Below are 19,041 nucleotides of genomic sequence, written 5' to 3'. Positions count from 1 at the left end.
CAAAAAGCATTACTCCAGCCCTCCCTCTCTCTGCCTCATTTTCTGTTCCACCTCTCCCTCCTTCACGCTCCGTTCCTGCCTCTCAAATTCTTCACTGAGCTCCCATTCTTTTTCTTTCCTCTTTTTTATATTTCCGTATTCTTCAACATTTCCTCTCTCCCGTCCATGTCTCATTTCTCTCACTGAATCGCACACGCTCTTTTTTTCCCCTCTCTCTCTCTCTGCTTGGCAAGCACAGCCTAATTGAATCACCAAAAAAGCCCGGTTGTTTGCCCAAAATGCCAGGATGTTCTGATTATCATAAACTTTGTTTAAGTTGTGGTTTTGCAAAAAAAAAAAGAGAAAAAGCAAGAAAGAAAAAGTTCAGAGTGCATGAGGGGAAACCAAAAAAATAAAAAATAAAAGCTGAAAAATGAGGAATAGGGGAGAATGCAAATGAAAGAGGGGAGAGGGAAAGAGAGAGAACACTGGGGAAGAGAGGGGTGGTGGGGGCAGCGAGAAGGCAGCCAGAGAGCCACATATGGAAGTGATTCTGTAATTACTGCAAATCTCTGAGCTCAAAAGGAAAGGTCTTCTTTTCCATGCCTCCTTCCCTGCACATAAAACCACCCTTGTGAGAAAAGCTGGGCACTAAATACTGCACAGGAAACATGGGGAAAAAAAACGACGTTTTCATTTGCTTTTTGGCACATGAAGTGGATAAGATGTGTGTATAGCTTACGTTTGCTGAGTGTAATTGGGGGATCTGCTTTTGCTATTTTTCTGCACAGATGAAAAGGAAACTTTAAAAAAAAAAAAAAAAAAAACCCTCTGCTGATCATGAGACTAATTCCACACAATCTTCTACTGGAAATTTTCTGCATTCTTGTCTCATTTGCTTTGCTTTCCGGATCTTAATCAAGCATTGTGGGAGCCAATCTGAAACGAAGTGGTGGTTCAGCTTGGAATAGAATTAAGTATCTCATAATATATAAATATATATATATATATATACACACACATTTAGGTCACACCCCTGCATGGCATCAGTCACATAAAGCACACATTCAACAAGGTGTGTGCAGGAGGGGCGCTGAGGGGCTGGGTGACATCCACACAGACAGTGATGAAGATTGTTCAAAGCCTCGGGCGAAACCGCGCTTTGCAGGTGTGTATGTTGGCAGCGACCTCTGTTCTACTCAGTGCCCCCCCCCCAACAGTTTTGAGCAGGCTGTAATTATCTCATGCCCTGCCGTAACGTGTTCTCACGATCAGTGTGCGCGTCTACGCGGACAGCCAACACACCCGCACTGACGCAGCCTGAGCCGCGTTTATTCTCGGGCACATCCAGTTAATCACGGCAGGAGATGATTTATGTAAAGTACACAGCTCCTACCTTCTTCTCTGCCTAGAGTGGTGTATGCCTCGGCTTCAGCAGCGAGCACATCCTCCCAGAAGTTTGAAATAATAAATAGTGGGTGACAGACGCAGGCACGCCGAAGTTTTCTGTGAAAAAAAAACCAAATCACGGGCAGTCCTGAGAGAAATCCTCCATCACAGCATCGCGGCTCGTAAACCACTCGCCGTTTGGTCTTCAGAGATCACTTCGGTCATTTGTCAGATTACCTTTCGTTTGTTGCCAATCCGTCACTGTGTCCCGGCAGCTCAGGGGCGTCGATGGGAGCTACCGTGCGTGGAGATTTCTGGCCCTGTGGCGCCCCCTAGTGGCGGGAAACACGACCGCAGCACACATCCTGTCCACACGAGACGCCACGAGATGAAAAGGAAACCGGGACAAAGAATGTGATGAGAAGTAATTGATAAATAAGATGATTTAAAAATCTAAATTCGAATGAATTATTATTATTGTTGTTGTTGCTGTTGTAATAATATAGTTGTCTACTAATCTACTTTTTGTGTTAATTATTTCACACATGCAAATTTAAGGACTATTGGTTAGTTAGTGATTAAAAAAAATTGATAGATAGATAGATAGATGTGTGTCAATACCATGAATCGCCACTGGGGGGCGCATTTCACAAGGTGTCTATGTGCGCACAGGGAAGGGGAACTACAGTCGACTACAGAGTTGGTTGCTGACTGAACGTCACAACCTCTTGTTGCGCAAACACTTTAGAAACTTGGGAGTAAAATATTTCCGCATAAATTGGCCTCGCTCTCAACCGCACAACTGTAAGAATCCGAAATAATCACACATGCAGAAATAATAAATATATATATATATATATAGTATATAATAATTACATTTTTAGAAAGTGAAATGTGAACCGAAGCATACGGTTTTACTCCAACAGCATGTTGCTGAGGTGTCATGGATCCAGCTGCACGTATAGTTTCCTTTGGCACATGGGCTTTAAACTTGGCACTCGCTCGGAATGTCTCACTGTTTACCATCCGTTTGCAGCGCTGCTCGTCAGAGAACAAGCAGTCACGGTGAGCCACGCCTATTGTCCATGTGCTTCATCCTCCAATCTCGCCATCCCTCCGCGCCGCACGCTCCGTATTTTGCATAAAATGTGTATCAGTAGGGCAGCGCTCTCCCCCTGCACATGCAGAGCGCACATGTGGCGTGGCTTTGCTGAACACATACCACGGTCGAATAAGCGCATCAAACTCCCCTCAGCTCCAGATCCCCGCCAATGAAAATGCACAGAAGCATGAAGGAGAGAGAGGGAGAGAAAGGACTCCGCGAGATACAAAGAGTGAGCCAAATCCCCACACAAACAGACACAACACAAGTTGGAGCGAGCGGAAAGGCGGTCACATTTCCTACTCACCTGGAAACGTGATTGATGTGGGTGTTTGTATCAGTGGGTGTGTATGTCATGCCTGATACTCCCGGATATGCTGAGTCTACTTTCTTGGAATTCATGAGAATCGTTTAATCTTCGCTTGTGCAACATCACATGCGCTCGAGCCGAGGCGCAGTATCCAGAGCTCAGAAGGCATCCAGGTATCTTCTGGGAGACCAGCCTATCTAACTCATCTCTTGTCAGAGCTGCAGCTGAGCACTGAGTGAGAGGGGACGCCTGCTTCCACTTCACCAGGAAAAACCCAACGCGCGCTGGACACATTTCCATCACTACTTCCAGGTTTGCGCTCAATGGAGCAGGTGTTTTTTCACTTTCTCGCCTGCCTTCAAAAGACTTTTGCGCCTGTCTAGTGGCATTCACTGACGTCTACTCACCGTTTATTTAAAGTCTTCAGCCTCAACCAGAGAGATGGATAACAGCCCCGGTGGTGGTAAGGTTCATTTTTAAGTTGTTAAAGTTAGATGCAGGAAACGCGCCATTGTGACAGGAATTCTGATTAACTCTACTATTGATATTCATTTAACAGTTCATTCACTTTTGTTTCTAACAATCAATAGGCTCAAGTGCATTAACGGAGTCACCTGAATTTAAACTCTATGCTTTATGAGAGTATATAAAACTAAAATACAGTAGACTGAATCTATTAAAGCTTTAAAGAGCTTTTAAGATATTTTATTTATTATTTGTTCTAGTATTTGAATGAATGTCTTCCGAGGCTCAAAACGTATTTAGTCTATTATGTGCATACTTGTCATTTATGTTTGCAAAATGTGCACCAATAAGTGAAATGAACACTACTCTTACCTGTGTTATATTGTATTAATGAGTGAGTTGACTGATTTTATATGTTCACCGAAGTTAGAGAAAATATTAGACACATGCACGGGTTGCCTCTTTGTCATTTAACAACCCAAGTTTGTTTCTAAAGGTAGCCTAACACGAGTGCGATGTAATGTAATGTGTAGTCTGGCTGAACGCAAAGTGACAAAGCTGCTGCGCTGCGTTCAAGTGTCAAACTGCAGCGTCTGGACTGCAGGGAACTGTCAGGGAGCCGCGCCGTATGGTTGTAGTGAGGCTGCCCACTTCCTGTTTCTCTCCATGTAAACAAACTCACGTGGAGCTACAGTGCACTGGTTGTCACTGTAAATCTGTAATCTGTTAGTGCCAGAACCTGAACTGCACCCTGTCACCTCCCGGCGGGGGGGGGGGGACAACAAAACACCAGCATAATAAAAGGGTGTGTGTTTGTTTCTGTTGTCAAGGCCATCGCTGTATAACAGTTGATAACTGCGGGACTTCCATCCGTTAAGTGGCATTAGGCAGCGCCTTCTCGAGGTCAGCCAAAGGTGCACATGCTTTCTGCTTCCCTCTCCTAATTGACGGTGAATAATTTACAACAGCCACGGTCACGTTCCCGCACAGGTGATGGGCGCACCCTGCCACCCGTCAACATGTTACTCTAATCTAAAGGCAACACTTAACCCACGCATCAGGTTACGACTTTCTATTTATGTTGATAAAACGGGCCAGTGTTTTTCATGGAATGAGCAAGACAGTAAAACGTGCGAGCATAGATAATAGTAGTCAAGCATTAGTCATTAGTCAATAAAGACCTGTGCTGGGCTGGGCTGCTCTGTTTTATTGATGTTTGGAGGCTGTTTGTGTGCCAGTGAGGGCTGTTTATCTACATATTTAACAGTTTATGTCATTTCTATGTTTTAACCAACAGGAAATCTCCATAAGCTGGTTCTCTTTCATCTATTTAAATGCAAGTGACCACCCTGAACTGGGTTCACTGACCTTTTAATATTTTGTTAAGGACATTGGAATGCACATGACTTAATTTTGCTCATGAGTTCAGTGTGAGTTAAACAGAGCTTATAAACATCATAATAATCTGGAAGAAATGGCTGTGGTGGGCTGTACGGCTCATAAAGTCCAGCAGATATAAAAAAGATACTGTGTGTGTGTGTCTGTGTGTGTGTGTGTGTGTGTGTGTGTGTGTGTGTGTGTGTGTGTGTGCATGTTGGTCTATGTGAGGGCATTTTGACATTGAGAGGACATTTTGAACGGGCCTCAACTTCAAAGACTTGGCTTAAGTGTTCAGGTTAGAATTAGGTTTAGGTTCAGGTTAGGGTAAAGGTTGTGGTTAGGTATTTAGTTGTGATCAAGGGGGTAGGGTAAGGGGCCAGAGAATGAATCATGTCAATGACTCGTAGCACAGTGTGTGTTCACCTGCAGAGATGACTGGGTTATGGGGTTATGAGTGGGCAGGTTGAGCCAGTTGGATTCAGTTAATAAAGTTAAATCTGAGTCAGCTGTAACATTGTTTAAATCCCTTTAAATTTTAGAAAAACCCAAATAGGTATTTGAAAAATTATGTGCAAACATTTAAATAGGGGATATTTGCCAGAAGAAATATTGATCTCAACTTTACAGCCTTGACCCGATATTACAGATCTAATGTGAGGCAGTGTGCTAAACAGCTCTATCACTGCAAACACGTTGACGTCAATGATAAATAATTTTGCTTTGCAGGATAATAACATTATTACAGTAACTCATATTTAGCTGTCAAATGATGAAGAGTCAACTTTCCTATTTAATGCTCACTAAAACCCTCTACACTCCCCTGGTGGGGGCTTCCTGCATTTTTCTCTGCATGTTCCAGATAAAGCCCTATCTGTCACCATCAGTGAGTGAAACAAAAAGTATGTTTAACTTCCCATGGTTGACAGATGGTGCAGACAAAACTCAGTAGTGTTCGGTTTTTAATCAACATTAAACTCACTCTGTAATGTCAGCCATAATAAAACATGACCATGTTAGATTGAAGGGCTGCAGAAGAAGACTGTGCATGAAAGAGACTGAGTGACAAAACGGAATGAGAACCTCCCCTTCCATTGTTTCACCTAACGAGCCTATTCGGGTCAGGGGTGAAGCGAAACCAACCTGGGGGATAAATCTGTGATCTCTAACTAACTATCTTCAGATTGAAGAAGGTACTTCGATGAGTAGTGAAACAATTTGATCTAACAAGAAGGAAGTCCAGTTGTCATGACTCAACTTCACTGACATACTGACAATACAGATGAACCTGTTTCCCTCTATTCTATTACTTTTGATGGTGTAAGTGAATATACAATATAGACTACTAGGCCAGTTCCCTAGAAGTTAAGTGGCTTTTGCACAGTTATCATCTGATGCATTTCTGCACAATGTGAACTTGGGTCTTAGCTACTGTCGCGCATCACCCTGCTGTGGATGCAGGACCTAGTTCTCATCCCACATCCTGACTTTAAAGGGTTAAACGGGGGAAACACCACGGTTTGAGTGACTTTTTGCGCAAACACAACTGGGTTAGGGTTATGCACAAAGAAATCCGGGTTAGATGAACTTAACAGATAAAACAGGTAGGCCTACATGCTGGCACGGTCCTGTTCCAACACACAGTGTCTCACACACGCAATCAGTTGTCCTGGCTGACTGTGCGAGCGGAGCTGCGGGTGGTGGTGGTGGTGGTGCACGGCTCGGACCACCCCGGCGCAGAACATGCTGCTCTGTTTCATTCGGCGCTTTAATTATAAGCCCCTGGCAGCCTGCAGAGGCTGCGGCTGCTGGCTGGAGCGCAGCTTCGTGTCTTCCCAGTGAAAAGCTCCGTCAAAAAGCCTCCTCACGTGGCTTCCCTTGCAAAGCCGCGTGCGACGCGTGAGATCCCCGGGCCCTCCTCCCTCCTCCCGCAGCTTCCAAGCTCTCACGGACGCTGCTGTGTCGGTGCCGCCTGCGGTGATGGGGAGAGCGAGCTTGGTCAGTGGGTCAGCGATTCCATGCATCCACTTTCTCCCCCTCTCTCTCTCTCTCTCGTCACGTTTTCCCGCCTCATGCGTCTTACTGAAATCTTTTTTTTTTTTTTTTCTAAATCTGAGACCCCGCAATGTGGTTGCAGCTGACTCGTTTTGTTTGGTTTTTTTTTTTTAACTGTGCAACATCTGTCCCCAGCTCATCAGCTCAGGGCACAACACATCCGCTTAGGGTGCGTTTCAGCTCGAACGTGACTCCGACAATATTTCGCATCTTAATCGCTGCACTCTCCAAAAGATGCTGAAATGGATATCGGATTAAAAGCATTTTAAAGGCTGAAACTATCATAACTGGATGTTTTACAGGTCATGTGTCATGTTGGATAGACCATATGTGCCAGCCAAGCATATATATATATATATATATATATATATATATATATATATATATATATATATATTAGACTACTCAACTCAAATTCTGGTATAAAGTAAAACTCTGAACCAATTCAGTTCCTCTTGATAATTGCATGAGCCAGAACCTAGAATGATGCAGCATCGGTTTAGAGAGATGCTAGAGGCACATAGACACAATTCTATCAAGTTCCTGTGATATTGACCTACTTACACAAGCCAGAATTAATGAAGTCTATACTGCAAACACTCGAGAAGTGCTCACAGATTGGCCCTGCTCAGGTGCACAAAATAGCAATTCTCATTAGCCACAGTCTATAGCCTACATCATTTTCTGTTGAAGCATAAGAAACCGAATTAGCAAACCAATACGCCAAGTTTAAAGCTCAGAGGGCAGCCAAACACTGTGGTCAGCTTAACTACAGGCTGTGTGCAGCTGCACATTCATGCCCTGCATTATAAGGTGAACTCGTGAAAATAAGAGATAAAGTACAAGAGAGTAGAACAAAGTAGAGTAAAGTGCTCACTGCTCACATTTCTCTGCTTGCCTCCAGTTCCAGGCAGATTAGTTCTTGCACTGGTAAGCTAAACTTAAGATGAACATTGAGGAGTGATTGACTTCTCAATTAATACTGTCTGAAGTGACCCAAATTGTACTGGACTTGTTCACACTTTGATAATGTGCGTGACGGTCCTGTTTGCCTGTCTGGGAAATCCCATAAGAACGACAAAAAAAGAAATAAGTAAAACATCAGAGAACCTCCTGTGAGGTCGGGTGTAGCTGCAGTAGCCTGCATCCTGAACGTCAGGATCTTCAGCGTGTTCATAAAGTCACCTGTACCTAGACAGATGTCATGTGAATGTTCTTAAATGAGATGAATCACCAAGTTGATTGATGTTACAGACTGCCCACACCACAAACAAAAACCATAATGCTGCTGTTAACCTGTCTGCTGTGACGCTTGATAGTGGCAGGTTTGGTTTTTCCATCTTTACTCGAAAGCAGGCTGTAAAATAGGTTGTTAAGTGAGAGTGTTTACAGCACACTGGTTCTAGGGGTCATTCATAAGCACATGCATGTGAGTCTTCAGGTGGACATGCAATGTGTTGGTGGGTGGAGTGGGGGGCCGGGCCACGACTGTCTGCACAGAAGCTCAGGAAGAGGTGAGGCTCAGGCCTGCATCTGCTGGGTCTGTCTATGGCTCTGGCATGAGTCAACAAATCCACCAACACGTGCTGGTTGAGGGATTATCAAAACATTGGAGCTAAACAAATACCTTGCAGCAAAGGGCAACACTGAAGCACAGGGACAGGCCTACTGCACTTATGCATGATTTCCATGATCCAGGCTAAGTTAATTAGAGCACTGCATGGAATTTATATGATTGATGATTTAATTATGTCTGATTAGGAACATTTTCATTTGCATGTGCAAAGCTAGAAATACACGTTTTCAGCTGGATCTATATGTGTTTAGTCATTTTTGACTACCTTTATTTATTCCTACCTTTATCATTCAGGGAGTCCATCAGTTGTGCTCCACTGTACACGGATCATAGTGCATTATAAGAGCAGTCGAGTTCATACAGTGGAGACTTTTGCTTCGCAAAAACGTGACTCACATTCTCCGACTGTTGGTGGCGCATGAACAACAGTTGCTGGGACTTGGTGCCACCTCACGCCTGGGGAGCTTCCTCGTCCCAGCATGTTTATAAACACAGATCTGACTCAAGATTGTTGTATATTTCAACACGAGACTGCGGGATTTGGTTCGGGCAGTAACCGTGTCAGGAGTCCACGCATGTGAGACGGCGGTCAGGTGTCGTGCTGTTAGCTGGCGCTGGGCACGGTGCCAGGGGAGCGAGGCTATTATTGGCGCAGAGGCGGCAGCAGACCCCGCAGACACGTGAGGCCGTGTCTCAGCTCATCCACAACGCATGACTGGAAATGCGAGGGTGAGAGAAGGGGAGGGAGAGGATGTGAGGGAAGCGAAAGTGAAGCGCCACAGCTGAACGACCGAAAAACGTTCCACATGTTCAGGGTGACATAACTTTCCATATAGACTAAATACTGCACTGGCATGACGCAGGCAATGTTTACAATAATAATTTAAAAAAAAAAAAAAAAAGAGTAGCGCTTCGCTGGTGCTTTAGAGTAACACTTCTTTGTTGCTGTGCTATCTGCAGTATTTTTAGCCCCCACTTTATGCGCTTGAGCGCACCAGTGCGCCTGTTGCACTCGGGATGAGGCAACGACGCTGTAAATTCTCAGAGCTGTGCGGAGGTTGTGCAACATTACATCACATCGCACCCTCGTTGTGGAGTAACTGAACGATTTCTTAGGAAGTTACAGTTGGCATATAACAATTTAAGACACTTCTTACCCGTATCCATATCTGAGTGACACTGTAATAATGCGCTTGCACCTCAACTTTCAATTACCTGACCTGGTGTAATGAATCTTTCCCTTGTTTTCAGGAGGTGGAGGAGTCATCCTGTATGCAGGGTCTTCTGGCAGTGCCAGCCCCAGCCCTGGCAGCCCCTCCAGTGGTTACCAGACACAGTCACCTTCTTCACACTCGCAGCCTTCATCTCCAGAAGAGGTTACCTTTACAGAGATTGGAGCATTGAAACAGAGGGCAGCTGCATGCACCACCCCATCCTCCAAACTGGTATTCCAGTTCCCAGAGATCTACAATGGCCCCTCAGTAGCAGCCACTCCACAGCATACATATGCACACCCCATTGCAGGAAAGAGGCCATGCGGATTTCCGGGAACCTTCACCAGTTAGTATTTCCTCACTGTTGATGCGCAAGATAAACATTCAAAGCTTGATCTAAGTTTTTGCAGATTATCTAACTGCCTGTTTACCCTTTTTCAGAGACAGGTGGAATGGTCCTGCTTTGCAAAGTCTGTGGGGACATTGCATCTGGTTTCCACTACGGAGTGCATGCCTGTGAAGGTTGCAAGGTAAACCCCGATCAAATCAAATCTGGCTGAATGAACAATGTGGTCACCAGTTTCATTCATTTTCTATAAACACATATATATATACTGTTTTGTTTTTGTTTTTTTAGGGATTTTTCCGCCGCAGCATCCAGCAGAACATCAACTACAAGATGTGTGTGAAGAACGAGAACTGTCTGATCATGCGCATGAACCGCAATCGGTGCCAGCACTGTCGTTTCAAGAAATGCCTCTCTGTTGGCATGTCCAGAGACGGTGAGACATAGAACATGTTTAACGAGACAGACTCTTGTGCAGTATTGTCAGAACACCACAGTGCCTCAAGTAAAGAGGCAAAGAGTCACAGCACTGTTATTTAGGTCTGGGTGAAAAATGTAATGTGGAAAGTCTTTTGAGGTCATCGCGCCAGTAGCTCAGTCACTCACTCTGTCAGCAGGCCTGCACCTGCCTTGTCCTCTATTGTGTCACTGCCTGCCAAAGATAACCATCTGGCCTTGTATCACTCTTTTAAGTTTCTAAGTGTCTTTCTCCTGCCCTTTGCAGCATCCTCTCACAATACCGTTACCTCTCTGCTCTTGTTCGCCTCAGCCCCTCCCCCTCAATGTATCCACTGTGTTCCCTCAGCTCTCTTAACTCTCCCCCTCAGACTATGATTTATGAGAAGAGGAGCCTTGAAATCCCCAAAGCTATCTATCTTCTGGAAAACTGCAGCAAACACAAGAATTATTTTAGGAAATTGGAACAGGGTCAACTTGATTACCTTGTGTATGCCCGTAGAACATCTTACTGCAATTAATGAGGGATAGGGCAAGAATTAAGCAAGGGATGCAGAAAACAGCAAGTCGATGTGACAGAATTTATCAGGCGTGACACTCACATCTCCTAGTTTAGCTCAGATAGCTGTACATTGATTGATCACCTATCATCACAGATTAAGAAAATAGCTGGACTGACCTAGAAAAACAATACAGAATTGGGTCTATAGTGTACTCATAACATGACCTACTTGGTTTCATGTCTTCTTCCTCTCTGTATGGTTTCTGCTTATCTCCACCCTCCAGTACCTTGCATTGCCAAATGTAGTAAAGAGGTTAGTGTTATTTCTGCATGTGCTTGACACTTCTGGTGCACAGAGAAAATAGGGTGGCAAAATGCAGCTCAGTAAGCGAACAAACAGTTAGTCCGACCCTCTTAGAGGAGATTCGAAAGCGTTAGGGACCACAACCTAGAAACCCCTTTTTACTTTGTTTCAACCATTATGAAAACAGGAAAACCGCATGCAACTGCCTGCAGCCCACAATAAATAGTACACCCTGATTTTACACCAGGCATTACTGTGACATTTGGCTCTGTAATGTAGTCAAATATTTAAGTCTACTGGCATGATGGCACACTTTTCTTACTCTAACCAGAGCATAATTTTAGTCGGCATTTGCCTCTTTTTAACCTCGATGGGAGAAATGAATCTCATGCTACATTATTGGCCCCATCCTCATCAAAGAACCGTGCCTGCTGTGCATACTAGGCAAACATAGCACTATTTAGTATGCATGTAACTGGGTCAAGGAAATCACCTCACTTGACCCTAAATTATACGTTTTTATCTTAATTGCCTATGTCTAACACATGGGTTTTTCAGTACAGATATTATTGTCGCTTTACCAATATCGTGCTACACCTGAAAAATCAAGTATGCTGTACTGCACTTGCAGAAGTCTCTGAAGTTGTACCAGTTCAACTTCTCTGCTTTATCTCCATCTTGCACACACACACACACACACACACACACACACACACTATGTATCTCAGGCTCTCGTGTCAGTCCTCTTTCAGCACTCATTACTGTCTTCTGAACTCATTTATGTGCTTCAAGCCCACCTCTCTCATCCTTCTCCTTCTCACGATCTGAGAGCCACTGAAATCACGCTCACGTTGCCCCACTGCCCTACTTACAAATGGAGGCAGGGAGAGGGAGAGGAAGGAGACAGGGGTGAATAGAGGAGAGGATGAGGCAGATGGTAGCAGGGGGTCTATAAATAGCATCTCCAGCTGATGGTTACTGTGGGAAAGGATGGGGATGTGGGTGAGGAGGGGGAGGTATTCATCTAACAACTAGCATGTTTCTCCTCAAAACGATTCACCACTTTTTTCATTCCTCTGAAGATTGCGTGCATACAGAGTAATGTGTAACTGTTTTACCATTCTTAGCTTTAATTTATAGCCAATACAGTCTAACTTACATTAGCAGTCATGTGTTTCCTGCATAGCATCACTGTATAGGTAGGATGCACCTGCACTTTCATTTTAGAGAAATTAATTAGTCTTGGTTGTCATTGTGTCCCTAGCTGTGCGCTTTGGCCGCATCCCCAAGCGAGAGAAGCAGCGACTTCTCGATGAGATGCAGAGCTACATGAACAGCCTAAACGAGTCGGCTGCCATGGACATGGACTCATCATCAGTGAGGGACACTGCCCCCAGCCCAGAAGATGGCAATTCAAAAGAAGCCATCGGGGCCATCTCCAGAGCCTACCGTGACATCTTCACCACCAGCAACAGCAGCAGTCAGGAGAGAGCAGCCAAGAGGGCTAACATTGCCCCTACCAACAACAACAATAACACATCTCCCTTTTCTCAGGATTCCAGTTATCCCCAGGTCTCATCTCACCCCACGTCCACTCAGAGTTACAAGTCTTGCTCTGTTGCTTCTCTATGCCCAGCTGCCCCAAATGACAACCAACCTAAATTCCACAATGTGGACAATAATCGCTACACCTACGTAGTCTCAACAAATCAGAATCATAACCAGAGTAATAGTACAACACCTCAGAGGAGCAGCTCCACCAATCATAACAGTTTTCATAATGCAGGAACTGCTACAAATCAGCCCTCCTGCCCATGGAAATTAGCTCCAGGAGCTAAAGTGCTGGTAAGTGCAGGAACCCTATTACAGTACATTTGACTCCAGTGTTTAGATATCGTTTACCCAAAAGCTTATCATTCTTTCTTTGTTTCCTGTTTCTCCAAGGCCTGTCCTCTCAATGCGTGCCCTGTATCAGGGGCAGAGCGTACAAGTCAGGAGATATGGGAATCCTTCTCTCAATGTTTCACTCCAGCTGTCAAGGAGGTGGTAGAGTTTGCCAAGGGCATCCCAGGATTTCAAGAGCTTAGCCAACAAGACCAGGTCATGCTACTCAAGTCAGGGACCTTCCAGGTAATTACATACATTTAGAAATGATATATGATGCACATAAATACGTCTAAGTCTATGCTTATGTCTGCAAATGCATTCATGGTGTTTCCTCTGTTACATTTGTGTTTAGGTTCTGATGGTGAGGTTCTGCACCTTGTTCAATGCTGAGGAACGCACAGTGACCTTCTTAAATGGCCAAACTTACCCCCTGTCCACCCTACGGGTTTTGGGCATGGGGTCTTTGCTGGATGCAATGTTTGAGTTCAGTGAGAAGTTGGGTTCCCTGGGCCTAGAGCCGGATGAAATGGCCCTCTTCATGGCTGTGGTGCTGGTCTCTGCAGGTGAGAGAGGAATGCTGTTTACTTCATGCTAAAAGCACTGATATAAGCCGCAGAACACTGACACTTGATGAAGCAATAATGTACTAAATGTTTCTGTCAACCACTCACTGGTATCCTCTGTTCTCCTTAGACCGTTCTGACATCTTGGACATACGAGCTGTAGAGCAGCTCCAGGAGGGTCTAATTCGTGCCCTACGGTCACTCATCACTCGGCGTCGCCCAGATGACACCGCCCTCTTCCCCAAACTCCTCCTGCGTCTACCAGACCTGCGCACCCTCAACAACCTGCACTCTGACAAACTGCTGGCCTTTCGCATTGACCCTTGAGCAAGCCACTGGTTCACAGAGAACTGTTTTCCACAGAAAAACACAGCACATCACACATGCAGACACATTATCTTCCAAGGAATTATGCAATTAAAACTGTTTTTCAAAAGGATAAATGAGGGCAGTAGCGAACATGTTTGTGATTCACTATTGATTGTCATGGAATGTTTTGGGACAAATATACATACACATACAAACTCAGTTATAAACACACACCTAAACACCTCTTGAGAGACATTATAAAAATGATCATTGTGTAGAATTACTATTACCCTTTGGGACAAATCATTATATCCATTGTAATTAAGAATAAAAGCCAGTTCACTTCTGTTTATTCCATAAGTCAATAAGTATCAACAGGCCATCACTAAGCAGTGGCTGAAAGATGGATATTGTAGATCCAAACAGATATTACGTAGGGACCATTACTGATGATTGACTGTGTCTCCGTTTGTGTTTAAGAGAAAGGGAACCTGTATATAATGCATAATGAAATCTGAAATATTAAGGCAATTGTACATCAGTGTTTCACAAACATACCATGTGCATTTAGTACTGTATTGAGAGCACTATTTTAATGTGTCACTTGTACACAATGAATTCTGTCTCTTACTGTTTTTGACAAATCTTCCAGAAAACATTTGGCACAAATCTTGAACATGCCAACTTCATAGTCAATGGCATTTTTTTACAATTTCACAAAAACGTGTCTGTGTATATCACATGTTGAGTTTTGTAGTTCCTTTGTTTGCTTTTGTTGCTGTAAATATGATGTTACCCTAATGTCTATGTATAAATGACTGAACTGGTATAATGGATTGGACAGATGTGTTCGGTATAAAGGAGAATATACTGACATGTCTGTACTAGCTGGGGTTTGCCCATGTGATGGGGGCTTTGCAATGGAGAATATGCAGTAGGGATTCTCAGACAGCTTAGACACACTTCCTGCTATCAGATGACGTAACCAACCAGCATAATCCCTGAAATCACCAGCACTCACTCTACACGCACCCATTCTTTGCCCCCCCCCCCAATGTTTGTCATACAAACACAAGAGATATTTTTGGGTGAGCGATCTTATTTGATTGGTCCTCTCACTGTTTGCTTGTTTGATTATGGATGATTGAGCACATCTTGTACATTTTGTAAATCTTTATTCCTAAATAGAAATGATATAATGATATAAAGTTCAGATTATGTATTAATCTGCTTGTGTGTCATTGTTTTGTCTCCATGAGTCCAGATGATAAGATAATTCATGTATTTCATTTTAAATGAGTAATGCAACTGAAAGTTACATTATCACTATGTTGATTAAAGCTGATTATATTTAAACAGTGGTGGAAGTACAGAAAGTCTACGCTCAAGCAAAAGTGCAAGTACTAGAATAATAAATTACTCTACTACAAGTAGAAGTAGCAAGATGATTAGGATTCTTTTTAATACTATAAGACAGAGATGTACTGTTACCTAAATATACTTGGAAGTACCAAAAGTAAAAGTACAAGTTATGCAGAGTGACATACAGTAATGGAGTTGCACCGGAGTGTACTTAAGAGTTAAATATGCCAAAACATTAGAAACACCCCATGGTACAACGCACTTCAGTATGACTACCCCACCCACTTTGACCTCAATAATAAACATATAGTAAGTAGATGTATCTTCTTACTGACAGTTTCAACTAAAAATGAGAAACTGTAAAACTAGAATTTATGGCAGAGCCGCTGTGTTGGATTAATTTAGATTGTACAGGTGTAAGAAATAAAGCGAAATGTACTACTTAATGTAGTAAAAGTTTAATCTGTGGAGTGAAGGTAGAATAGAACAGATTTTAATTAGTAATTAAATACTATACTTGGTTTATTTACTTACAACCTACAAATAATGCCTACATAGTACGTTGTAATTACAAGTGTATAAAACGCGGAAAACCACAAATTTGAAGTCGCTACTTCTTTCAGGAAATCAAATAACAAACCAGTAGTAAATAAATATTCCGCTCTGCAGACGGGACTGTCCCCAAGAGAAAGCTGCTGCAAGAGGCGAAGAACAGAGCAGCGCCGCCCCCTGGTGGTAGAATAACACATCCCGGATCCCGGAAGTGAATAGTTTGCTAGTAAAAGCGCACTTGTCTCCATCTATTTATCTTCTACTATCACTTGTTCGTTATGTTTCCTGTTATCACTTTTGACGTCGTGTCGCCATTATGAGGCTCCCTTTAAAATACACGGTAAGACACACTATACAGTATGAAACATTATAGTTGTAAGAAGTAGAACAAGTGCTAACTACCTTCCTCGTAGGCTGTTGTTAGCTAAACAACATTAGCATCTAGGTAACGTTGCATCTGAGCGCTAGAAATGAGCTACGTGCTTAAATAAAATAAACTAATCACTAATCCAACTGTTAGTCATGACTGTGGCTAAAACTAATAATATACTATCGTTAGTATCTAATGCGTTTTCGGCCGATTAAGAGACTCTCACAAAGTGAAACCTGTTAGCCATGTTAGCCACGTATTAATATGTTAAGTCACGTTAACTTTATCCAGTTAATGAATGAATTTACGAAATTAGCTACCGAATCGGCAGTGACGATAAAGGTTTTCACCGGTCCTAATATACTTAAGGCTTTAATTTTGATGTCAAGCGGTGCAAACAACTCTGTCCATGTTTTACCACTTCAGCCCCGGTCTGCAGCCTGTTTCAAACCACGTATTCGCTTCTGTGTCTCCACAGGTGCCGAGAAACGGAAAGAAAAGATTTGAAAACGCCCCAAGACCTCTGGTTTGACCTCAGCTGGGTGCAGTTTATCACACCATGTTGGTGACAGCGTATTTCACCATCATTTTCCTGCTTGCCCTGTGTGTTGGCTTGGAGCTCACAGCACGCCGCCTCACCCCTCCTCAGTCTGCTCCTACAGCTGTAGCCAACCCAGCTTTCCGTGGCTTCCAGACTATATTCCTCCGAGCATACCTTTTAGCTTTGTGGGCAGACTGGCTCCAGGGTCCTTACCTCTATAAACTTTACCGGCACTACAGCTTCCTGGAATCACAAATAGCCATCTTATATGTGTGCGGCCTGGCGTCCTGTGTTCTGTTTGCTCCTTTTTCAGCCTGGCTCCCTCAAGCCTTGGGCCGCAGACAGACATGTCTTCTCTTCTGCCTGTCCTACTCTGCTTGTTGTCTTACCAAGCTGTCCAGAGACTACTTTGTTTTGATTGTGGGCCGTATTTTGGGAGGCCTGTCCACATCTCTTCTAACCACCACATTTGAAGCCTGGTACGTGCATAGACATGTAGACGTCCACGATTTTCCTAAGGAGTGGATTCCCACAACCTTCACCAAAGTGGCCACCTGGAACCACGGACTCGCTGTGGGAGCAGGGCTGGTAGCTAACTTGCTGGCTGAGTGGCTCCACCTTGGGCCGGTGGCTCCCTTTCTTCTGGCTGTTCCCTGTCTGATGTGCTGTGCGTGGGTGGTGCTAACAGACTGGGGCAAGGAAGAGGCTGAGGGAGGTCCTGAAGGGGACAAGCAGACACTACTTCTTGGTACACCAAATGGAGGAGTGACCCGTTTGTCAGCAAAAGCCCAGTTCTCACGCAGCTGCCATGAGGGCCTGCGGTGCCTGCTCTCAGACAGGAGAGTCCTGCTCTTGGGTGGAGTGCAGGCTCTGTTTGAAAGTGTCCTCTTCATTTTTGTTTTCTTGTGGACCCCAGTACTGGACCCTCATGGGCCTCCCTTAGGAATAGTGTTCTCCTGCTTGATGGCTGCCAGTATGGCTGGCTCCTTGCTGTATCGCCTAGCCACCTCCACTCGCTACCATCTACAACCTGGCCATGTGCTCTGCCTGGCTGTGCTGATGGCCTTCTTCTCTTTCTTCATGCTGACCTTTTCCACTGCCGCAGGCCAGCCTAGACCTCATGAATCTTTTCTGGCCTTCTTGCTGCTGGAGCTGGCCTGTGGCCTGTACTTCCCTGCAGTCAGTTTTCTCCAGGGTAGGGTGATCCCAGAGGAGAAGCGGGCCGGTGTGCTGGGCTGGTTTAGGCTACCTCTGCACCTACTGGCCTGCCTAGGGCTGCTGGCCCTTCACGGGGAGGTATCGGGTACAGGTGGAGGGGAGAGTGGCAGCGGAACCAGGCACATGTTTGGAGGCTGCGCAGTCATGATGTTGGCAGCTTTGATGGCGGTCGTCAGTCTGTTCACCCTGGGCAGAAACGACACAGACCTGAAACTGGAGGGAAACAGAGGGGAGACGGATATGTACTGAGGATCTGGGCCACACATCCATTTATGCTTGATCGGTTTCTTTTGTATTGTGGAAGAATATCTTGTTTGAAACTTAATGTTTGACCAGAATAGTCAAAAGTCAAACACATTAATGAAGGAAATCAAAGACCAAAACAGGTGTTTTTTTTCTAATTTTAATATATTTACCTAGTTCTTTCTTTTTGAGAAAACACTTTTATTAATCTTCTTTGTTTAGGGATGCTTTGGGAACGTGACCTTATCTCTGTTATTAGTTAAATAAATTGTTGGAAACATAGTCAGGCTTGTATGAATCTCATCATTCTATTCAAGAAAAAACATGTAATTCCTGCAGTTGTTCCAGCTTTAGGGAGATGGGAATATGTGTTTTTATAAGATTAGCTCTGTGGGGATCTATAATATGGAAGTGCCATCAAAAGTATTAGAAGAGACATGAAATAACAGCAAGAATAAATATCCATAGAAATAGGTCATGACTAGCATGTAGACCAGTATCTGTCACCTCTTAATTGTACTTCTTGGACTTTGTGCTCTTTCTCCATGTGTCTGAAAAACAGTCTACTGTAGGTCAATTTTGCTTTGAATGCTGTTTTTGCACCATGTGCAAGGTTTTTCTGTACTGTCTTAACATGTTTCCAGCCTTTGCACTTGGAATAAAAAGTGTACATATTGTAAATGATGTTTTTGTTTTTTATTGCATATTGATGTTTTTTTTTTAAACTGAGAAATCAACTTAAAATCATTTATTCAAGCTAAATCAATGTTAATGAATTTGTTTTGCATAAAAGTGTCATACTGCTTCATCAATCTTTTTAAATTATAATATGGACGAATTCATTTGTTAGTAATTTATAGCGTGAATAACGTTCACCTTAGTTAAAAATAAAAACTTTTTATCAGGGTATTTAATTTCGAC

At 43.7% G+C, this 19,041-nt stretch overlaps 3 protein-coding genes across 4 annotated transcripts in view; 2 read left to right on the top strand and 1 right to left on the bottom strand.

The window, feature by feature from the left end:
• The window catches only part of rarga (retinoic acid receptor gamma a), a 41,352-nt gene extending 39,625 nt beyond the window's left edge, over positions 1–1,727 (bottom strand). The window contains exons 1-2 of one of the 2 annotated variants that reach the window (XM_026368103.2): positions 1,606–1,727; positions 1,376–1,485 (exon numbers count right to left, since the gene is read on the bottom strand). The gene's annotated coding sequence lies outside the window, so the exon portion shown is untranslated. Of the gene's footprint in view, positions 1–1,375 lie in introns of both variants that reach the window. The other variant, XM_026368104.2, reaches the window with a different exon arrangement.
• A 525-nt stretch (positions 1,728–2,252) lies between these two features.
• On the top strand, positions 2,253–15,060 carry nr1d4a (nuclear receptor subfamily 1, group D, member 4a). The gene is made up of 8 exons (XM_026368102.1): positions 2,253–3,243; positions 9,505–9,813; positions 9,909–9,997; positions 10,105–10,249; positions 12,340–12,920; positions 13,020–13,205; positions 13,315–13,525; positions 13,656–15,060. The coding sequence occupies exons 1-8, from the start codon at positions 3,222–3,224 to the stop codon at positions 13,850–13,852; spliced, it is 1,740 nt and encodes a 579-aa protein (XP_026223887.1). The 5' UTR covers positions 2,253–3,221; the 3' UTR covers positions 13,853–15,060.
• An 889-nt stretch (positions 15,061–15,949) lies between these two features.
• On the top strand, positions 15,950–18,801 carry mfsd5 (major facilitator superfamily domain containing 5). Its single transcript, XM_026369037.1, has 2 exons — positions 15,950–16,088; positions 16,597–18,801. Exon 2 carries the CDS (start codon positions 16,678–16,680, stop codon positions 18,124–18,126), a length of 1,449 nt encoding a protein of 482 aa, XP_026224822.1. The 5' UTR covers positions 15,950–16,088; positions 16,597–16,677; the 3' UTR covers positions 18,127–18,801.
• The last annotated feature ends 240 nt before the right edge of the window (positions 18,802–19,041 follow it).

The sequence above is a fragment of the Anabas testudineus genome, chromosome 7, assembly GCF_900324465.2.
Source record: "Anabas testudineus chromosome 7, fAnaTes1.2, whole genome shotgun sequence".
NCBI lineage: Eukaryota > Metazoa > Chordata > Actinopteri > Anabantiformes > Anabantidae > Anabas > Anabas testudineus.
The sequence above is the reverse complement of the archived record's forward strand: the minus strand, read 5'-3'. Positions and strand labels throughout refer to the sequence as shown.

Excerpts from the sequence above, each read along its gene's own strand:
- nr1d4a (XM_026368102.1), top strand. The coding sequence starts at position 3,222 with ATGGATAACAGCCCCGGTGGTG. Across the intron at positions 9,998-10,104 it reads ATGCCTGTGAAGGTTGCAAG|GGATTTTTCCGCCGCAGCAT; the intron begins GTAAACCCCGAT and ends TTGTTTTTTTAG. Across the intron at positions 13,526-13,655 it reads TGTGGTGCTGGTCTCTGCAG|ACCGTTCTGACATCTTGGAC; the intron begins GTGAGAGAGGAA and ends TGTTCTCCTTAG.
- mfsd5 (XM_026369037.1), top strand. The coding sequence starts at position 16,678 with ATGTTGGTGACAGCGTATTTCACCATCATTTTCCTGCTTGCCCTGTGT.